The 8,389-nt window shown below is 35.2% G+C and overlaps 1 protein-coding gene across 1 annotated transcript; it reads left to right on the top strand.

Annotated features, from left to right (window-relative positions):
* The first annotated feature begins 2,745 nt into the window (after positions 1-2,745).
* Positions 2,746-6,137, top strand: LOC133288277 (uncharacterized). The gene is made up of 5 exons (XM_061486002.1): positions 2,746-3,118; positions 3,266-3,499; positions 4,369-4,452; positions 5,390-5,519; positions 5,614-6,137. Exons 1-5 carry the CDS (start codon positions 2,856-2,858, stop codon positions 6,028-6,030), a joined length of 1,128 nt encoding a protein of 375 aa, XP_061341986.1. The 5' UTR covers positions 2,746-2,855; the 3' UTR covers positions 6,031-6,137.
* The last annotated feature ends 2,252 nt before the right edge of the window (positions 6,138-8,389 follow it).

The raw sequence follows: 8,389 nt of genomic DNA, 5'->3' as shown, positions 1-8,389 counted from the left end.
TATTTTTTTTGACATATTGATCGATATATTTTTATAAAAATTAATATTATATGATATATTTGAAAGAATTATATAAATTCTTTAATAAAGAGTATTTTTGTCAAAAATATTTATTTTTATCATATCTAGTAGTATAAGTGCATAATCAAACACTGAATAATATTATCTTATATAATATATTATCTTATATAATATCATGTATATAATATATTATCCTATATAATGTTATCTCAAACACCAGATAATATTAAAATTTAATCAGATTTTATAAAATCAGATTTTAGATTATAAGATTTTATATTATAAGACCTTATTTAATTTTGTGCACCAAATATGCCCCAAGGGTATTAATAATAAATTTGGATAGAAAATATTTATAAGGGATAAGTGATTAAAAATAGAGTAAATACCCTTTTTGGTCCCTGACAATATCCACGAAGCCCTTTATTGATCCCTAGCAATAAAAAAGAGACATAGTGGTCCCTTAAATTACAAAAGAATGCCACATTAGTCCTTCTGTTAAATCTCATCCAACGGTGCACACTTGGCACGTTAGTTTGCTGACGCGGATTTGAGTGGTCCACCGTGGATGTTGAGACGACGACGTTTTGATAATCAGTTGCATCTCCATGGTCGTGTGGACACCTGACCTAGCATCAGTTGCATCTCCAACGCCCTTATTGGTCCCTGACAAAAACCACGGAGCCTTTTTTGGTCCCTAACTAAAGAAAAACAGGGACATGAAATCAGAGAATTTCTATGCAATCAAATTTGTTAAACTAGAAGACATGGATGTACAACAATATGAAGTTTAGCTTTCTAAATCATGAAATTATTATATGACACTTCCACCAACCACAACTATATATGTTAAATGCAATCAGAAAAGGTAAAGTTAAACATTCATCAACCCTACGAAACATCATTGTTACATCATCATTGCTGGAACATCCACGACTTGGTTGTTTTTGTTTTAATTGTTTCAATCTTTTGAGTGATTCGTCATCGTTTAACTGTTATACTGTGATATGGGTTTGTTTTGAAGTTTTGGGTGACACTTCAACTTAAAGCACTCTTTTTTTTCCTGGAGTTTGGAGTGCCGATTTTTTGGTTTTGTTTTGAATTTCTTGCTACATAAATGTTTTTATAATTTTAGTTTTTGGGGTAAATTTTGATTTGGTCCTTTGTGAAATTTGGAATATAATTTTTTTATTTTTTACTTGCTTTGGGTACTGAAAGTTGAAGTCTGATTCTGGGGTGGCAGCTTTTTATGTTGTCCCAAGAACGTGTTTTGAAGATAGTAGACATTGGTAATCTAGTTCTCAATTTTGCTTTGGTTAATTTAATTTATAAACCTCTTTCACTTTTTCTTGGGTCTTTCCTCTTGTTTATTTACTGTATGCCAATTATGAAACTATTGAAGTAAAGACAATTTTGGTAAAAGGTTCACCGTGGGATATATGCAGTGGTGTGCACTGCTTGATATTCGTGAGGACTGGGGAGGAAGCGTTTTGCTTTGTCCTTTTAGTCTCGAGGATCTTTTTATGATTGATTGATATTAGAGGTTAGTGGTAATAATAAACGCAAAACTTTGTTGCTATGCTCTATGCTTTCTGGATCTGGGTGTATGTAAGTTTACGAGGATGTTAGTATTTTTAAAAATTAAATTTCGAATTTACATTTAATTTGAGGTGAAAATGAAAGTGTTCACTTGGCTTAGCTCTTGAAGGTTCTTTTCACTATGAATTGACTGAGAGATTGAGAGTTTCATGGTATTATTTTTTTGTCCTTGGCCTTCTGTAAGTTTCATTTTTATATCCTCATTTATCTATCCTACTCATAGAATAACTTTTAAAATTTTCTGTTGAAGAAAGAAGGGGATATTTTTGCAAAATTGTAACTAGCTATGTTATTTAGTATCTGCACTGCTGCAGACTCTCATCATCGACAAATAATGTGTTTGTTGGTAAAAATATGGCAGTAAAAGTGAATAGAGAAGATATGCATGTTAGTTAAGTTCTATTTCTCTGAAGTCTAAAGTAGAGCAACAATGTTGTATGCATTGTTTAAGTTGTCTTATCATTTAAGCTAGGGACATACTTCTATGTTTGGTATACAACAAAGTTTTAGCTTATATGTTTGAATTATTGCACTTTCGTTTGAAACAATAAGTGTCATACAATGATTTTATGATTTAGAAAGCTGAACTTCAGATTGTTGTACATCCATGTCTTCTGGTTTAACAAATTTGATTGCATAGAAATCCTCTGATTTTATGTCCCCGTTTTTTTTAAGTTAGGGACCAAAAAAAGGCCCCGTAGTTTTTGTCAGGGGGACCAATAAGGGCGTTGGAGATGCAACTTATGCTAGGTCAGGTGTCCACACGACCATGGAGATGCAACTGATTATCAAAATATCGTCGTCTCAACATCCACGGTGGACCACTCAAATCCGCGTCAGCAAACTAACGTGCCAAGTGTGCACCGTTAGTTGGGTCGTTGGATGAGATTTAACAGAAAGACTAACTGGCCTGTTTTTTTGTAATTTAAGGGACTACTATATCCTTTTTTATTGCTATAGACCAATAAAGATTTCGTGTATATTGTGTGGACAAAAAAGAGTATTATATAAAGGATAAATGATTAAAAGCATAATTATAGCGGTTTTTTTTGTTTCAAAAACTATTCCCAATTGTATAATAGATTTATTATATATCACTGAGAAGTCTGGGTATTGAAGGGACGAGTCAGTGTGTGCAGCTTGCAGCACCATCTCAGTCTCTCTCCAAACAGAAACCCCAGAAAATCGACCGTTGTGGGGATTCGGCTATTCAAAGTTCAAATTCAAACTCAGCAATGCCAGCTCTGAGAAAGAGAAGCCGAACAGCAGAGTCTGCAAAGAGCAACACGCCTCAGCCCGAGAATGGTAACCATGATCAACAGAAAATGTCTCTGTACGAGATCTCCAGAGAACAAAGAATCCGCGAAAACCGTGAGAGAATGGGAAAGTTGGGCATTGTGGACCTCTCTCTCTCCCTCAAGCTCAGGCGCGCCCCAACGACCCACCACAAAACCACTACTATTGTTCACCCATCTGGCCCCGTTCGCCGCTCTTCCAGGTTCTTCTATTATCAGCTTATGCTCTTAACTTTCGCCCTAAAAATTCAATCTTTGATATATCTGTCTGCCTAGTTGTTCAGTTTTCAGGCTTTGAGGTTTACAAGGAGAATTCCGTTTTAGTTTTTGTGTTTATGTTCTCTTCCCAGATTGCAGAATGTGTCTCCTGTTAGTTACTCTGAAGTGCCCCATAAGAAAGCTGAGTATTTGGAAACTGGGAAGGTTGTGATAGAGGCAGGTTCAAAGCCTGAGGTTTACACTGAAGAACATGAGAAGCTGTTGGGCAACACTGAGAAAAGCTGGACGCTGTTCGTCGATGGTTATGGGAAGGATGGGAGACGGATTTATGACTCCGTCCAAGGGAAAACTTGTCACCAGTGCAGGTTAGCACCTCCACCTCTCTCTTACCCAAATAAAAGAGTAAAGTATCACTGTATATTCAATTTGTTATGAATGGTTTAAGGTGCATTGTCTTTTTGTCTGCCATGATCTTTTATTTACTATTTATTAATTGTGAATACCCCTTTCGAGACATGCTTTGTGGGTAACATGACACACATTTTTTGCCAGAAAATAAAATACCATTATTTTTTATTGTGCACGCATTTATTATAGCAGCTATGCCAGAAAATAAAATACCACTTTTGTTATTGTGTTCATTTACTGGGTGTTAAGTTTGGGTTGGCAGTTAGTGCAATTCAACAGCTTGCAGCAGAGCTTGGTGGCTCCTGTGTCTTATGTAGTGATGGTGCCTTCTTCATGTGGAATAGCAGAGTGATAACAGTTCTGTAGTTTTCTGAGGGTTCATGTGCACTAGCTCATGTTCTAGTTATTCCAAAATAGGAAGGGTTGTGGGTGGCCATTTTAGTGCCGAGATTGTGTTGAAAGTGTAACCTAATTAGATTTTATTTTAGCTGAATAAATGTTAATAAGGGCACGAATCTGAGTGAACTTGATTCCCGAAATGAAATCTTTGATGGACTCGATATCTGCACACATAAAGAAAGGTGCCCTTTTAGTTTTAAGCCATTCATTTTACATCTTTGATGGCTGTGCAAAAAAAAAAAAAGGTTCAATATTCTTTTCATAAACTTTGCCTTTCTCTTTTCTTACAATCTTTGAAAAATAATCATTTTTACCATGACCTCATTTATGCGATGATTTAGTTATGTGGTCTATCCGTCTGTATTTTTTTTCTTTCCTTTTTATTTTTTAATGAACTTGCTCAATAGATGAAAATAATATTTTGTAGGCAAAAAACTCTTGGTTATCGTACATGCTGTATCCAATGCAACATGGTCCAAGGGCAGTTTTGTGGAGATTGCCTATATATGAGGTATGCTTTCTACTACATGTTTCTGCCGTTAACATCTTTGGTAAGAGATACTACAGTCTACTCATTGTGCGGTTTTGATAGGATATTTTTATAGACAAATCAGGATAATGTTGATACCCTAGTCACGAAGTGTATACTTTCCCTATTTCTTTTAATTTCTTGACTAGTAAAACAAGTTTTAGATCACTTTGGCAATGCTGGTGGACCAAGAGGTGTCTCATTTGAGTCATTTCAACAATAAATGTTCATAGGGTGTAACTTTGAATCAGCCATGTTGTCTTTGCAAATATGCCATTTGAACCATATTTTCCTATCCTTGGGTTCTTTTCCATATTACAATTTTATGTTGGTTTTATTTCAATATAGAAAATCATGAATTTGCTAAGGGTCTTCTAGATTACAACTATATAAACTTATTTCATTCAAATAAAAAAGTAAGATTACTCAACTTATAATATCTTCAGTATAGTTTAAAACTTGAATTATTTGTGGTTGATCATTTTGTTAATTACGCTACTATACAACTTTGTCAAATCATTTACTATACAACTTTGTCGAATCATTGATCACGCTGATTTAATTAAAACTTTTAGTTATAGTTATGATAGCTGTTAATGACTCAAGGTATTATCAAAGTCTAATCTCAGGCATGTGCAAACACATCTAAAACTGTTTTCAGGATTAATGGTGCATGGTTATGCCAGAGCCCAGAAATATATCCCAAAAATTCCTAGATTATGAAATGTACCTATTTATCATAATGCCAGTTTCTTTATCATGTAACTTCCGTATATTATTACGCTTCATATTTATCATAAGTCTAACCATTGGTATTGCTTGTTTTAATTTGAACATGACCACCCCAGCAATTTATGATTTCCCATGAGTGTACACTTAATCTGACCTGGTGCTTCTTTTTCCTACCCTGCTTTTGTAGATATGGGGAGCATGTACTTGAAGCCTTGCAGAATCCAACTTGGATATGCCCGGTTTGTCGTGGAATTTGTAATTGTAGCTTATGCCGTAATGCAAAAGGATGGGCCCCTACTGGCACTCTATATAAAAAGGTTACTCCTAATTCTTTACCATAATTTTGTTAACCATTAAGTTGTTTCTTCAATGCTTGAGTTGAAGCTAAGCTCAAATTTCTCCTTATTTTAGATATCAGCATTGGGTTACAAATCAGTTGCACACTACCTCATTCAAACTCGGCGCTCAGATATAGATGAGGAGAAAAATGCAGATTCTCCCAACCCAGTTTCAGCAAAAAGGTCACTAACTTTCTCTGATGGTGACGTTAATGAGTTTCCTGAGGTTAATGAGAATCATCTCGGGTCATTGAAGCCGCCTATAGCTGAAACTAAAAGTGATGGTGATGTTGTTTCGGCAAAGAAATCGTTGGTTTTCTCTGATAAGCAGGATCAGCTTGAAAAAGTTGAATGTTGGGACGACATTAAGTCACTTCAGAAGGAAAAAGTTGAGAGTTCAGGTACCATGAAGCAGCCACTTGCTTCTTCCTCCAAACCTTGCTCAGACAGCATTGCTGGAAGACTTAGGTCTAGGCTAAAAAAACCATGATGAGGATATTGCTGGAGTGATTAATGTGCTTATTTTGCAAGAAAACATTATGTTTTGAGATAACCGAACTTGCTATTTTGGCACGAACACTCTCTTCTGTCATAACTCGGTGATATAAGTTTTAAGTATCAATTTATTTTTAAATTGAAAGGAGTAGTTCCTTACATTTATTGCTAGCCCTCAAACCAGTACTACACTCTCTAATCATAATGGGCCACAGGGACTGGCAAAGTGGGCCTTTGGATAATTGTCCTTATGCAGATATATTTTTACCAGAAATTGTTCCGTTGCAAGCATCTTTTGGTTTTACCGTTGAACACCCTGGAACAAATCTGCTACCGTAGCACCAAAGATTCAGTACATCCCACCAATAAAAATATTACATGTCAGCTAAAGTTTTATTTTCTCTGACAATTTTTCTCTCCCTCCTATGATGTGTAATGCTCTCATTGATGAGATGCACTGAATCTTGATGCAATAGTAGCACCAAAGATTTATTCAATACCCTGAATTAATGACCAACGAAATACGAATGGATCTATTTTGAATAAATCCTAACCTCTCGTCCCAATTAAAAGACTTTCGGTTTTTGCTCATCTACCCCAAGATTTTATACCTGTACAGGATCGTATTATTGTTGTTGTAAAGTTACCTGTAATTGAGTAGAATGAAAATTCTCTGGTAAACTATTAGATATTAATTTTGCCACCAATTATCACGATGCTGACATCAGCAATGCAATAGTGAAGAGAAGATGCAAAGTCACTCATCCATTAGTCACAAATATAATGGTTAGTAAAAAAGTTTGAGATCATTTGAACATAGTAAAAAAGGCATATTATAATGGGGTTTTATTTCTCTATGTCACATAAGAGAGAAGATTTATCTTATGTCACATGCGAAAAATAAAATCCATTATAATAACAAGATAAAGAACATCCTCTACTTTCAATTGTCAAATGAAGTTCCCCGAATCCCTTCCTTGACAAAAAGTTGGAATCACGGTCTAAAGAACATGATTATACCTTGATGTACATGGACTTCGACAATTCTGCTAGAAAATGATAAGGGACTCTATAATACACCTATTTGGGGTGCCTGTGTTCTCTGATGCAATCGCAATCCCTGGGTAGTGAGAAATAAATATAAATGGTAATAAAAAGGAAATGAAGGAGACTGCTTAAAAACTTGACCAACTGGTTGGGGAGTGGTTGCAGGAACACTAGCAGAAGAGATTATCAGGCGATCAAGGAAATGAAGAGCTAGACTTAATGGATGTGATGTTAAGAATCCCACAAGACAAGACTTAATTATTTCTTCTTTTGACACACATACCGTTATCAAGGGTTCAAATTTGGGAAAGGTCACGGAACAGTGATAAAATTGTTCTTTTGTGATTGAAAAGTCATGTGTTCGAATTCGGGAAACCGTCTTTTTACAATTGTTCTTTTGTTCTTATCCCACGCTCGCTGCTCGGGTTTAATTGGAGAGTAGTTAATGTAAGTAATTTTATCAGTAAATCAGTAATACATGTTCATCAGTAATCATTCAAGAACATGAAAGAAGATCTTTAGAATTCATGAGTTTCACATAAGAGCGTACCTTTCTCCATTAGTGCGGAAGAACTTTGATGATGGAAAATTGTTTCTCAGAGTCTTTACCCTCTGCGTTCCTTGTATCGTCTATGACAGGGATCTGATACAACTTTTATGGGCAGACCATGAAGGAGAGAATTCTGAGAGATAATCATAATCAGAGACTCACCATTTTTCTCTTTATATAACTGAACCATGTCACCAGTTACGGAGTTTCAAATAACTCCCTGTAACTTCCCATTAATGCGAAACGTCAAAACGTCAATTACCATTAATGTAAAACGTTACCATAATGCAAAACGTCAAAACGTCAATTACCATTAATGCGAAACGTCAATTACCATAAAGCCTCTTTTATTATTTAATTAAACCGATTGACACACGTTACACATGAGACACAAATAGTTTTACATTCTCCCACTTGGCTCATGTCATAAGGTGTCCCTTCATGATTTAATTAAAATTCACTATAATGCGCATTTACTAGGCTAAAGGTTCCATACATTGACGTCATCATAATTCATTATTAGAAATAAAATCAACATGAGTCATGGCGGTTGTATGCTATCAAGTCGGCATAGTCCCTTCCATGTACTACTATATTGACTCTTCTTCCTAACATGATACTTTAATAGGAAGTACACATTATGTCCAACAATAATGTCTTCATAACGGACCACAAATATTTTCAATATCATCACATATACTTGCATGCATACATAAATTGAAAAAACAAGACAATATCAGAAACATATATTCATCAA

This window comes from Gastrolobium bilobum, unplaced genomic scaffold (assembly GCF_033153095.1).
Source record: "Gastrolobium bilobum isolate Gb01-03AN ecotype WA unplaced genomic scaffold, APGP_CSIRO_Gbil_v1 utg2810, whole genome shotgun sequence".
NCBI classification, from domain to species: domain Eukaryota; kingdom Viridiplantae; phylum Streptophyta; class Magnoliopsida; order Fabales; family Fabaceae; genus Gastrolobium; species Gastrolobium bilobum.
Note: the sequence above shows the minus strand (reverse complement) of the source record. Positions and strands in the feature narration are given on the sequence as shown.

Coding starts and splice junctions, on each gene's coding strand:
- LOC133288277 (XM_061486002.1), top strand. CDS start 2,856: ATGCCAGCTCTGAGAAAGAGAAGCCGAACAGCAGAGTCTGCAAAGAGC. Junction 4,453..5,389: donor GGAGATTGCCTATATATGAG/GTATGCTTTCTA, acceptor CTGCTTTTGTAG/ATATGGGGAGCATGTACTTG. Junction 5,520..5,613: donor CTGGCACTCTATATAAAAAG/GTTACTCCTAAT, acceptor TCCTTATTTTAG/ATATCAGCATTGGGTTACAA.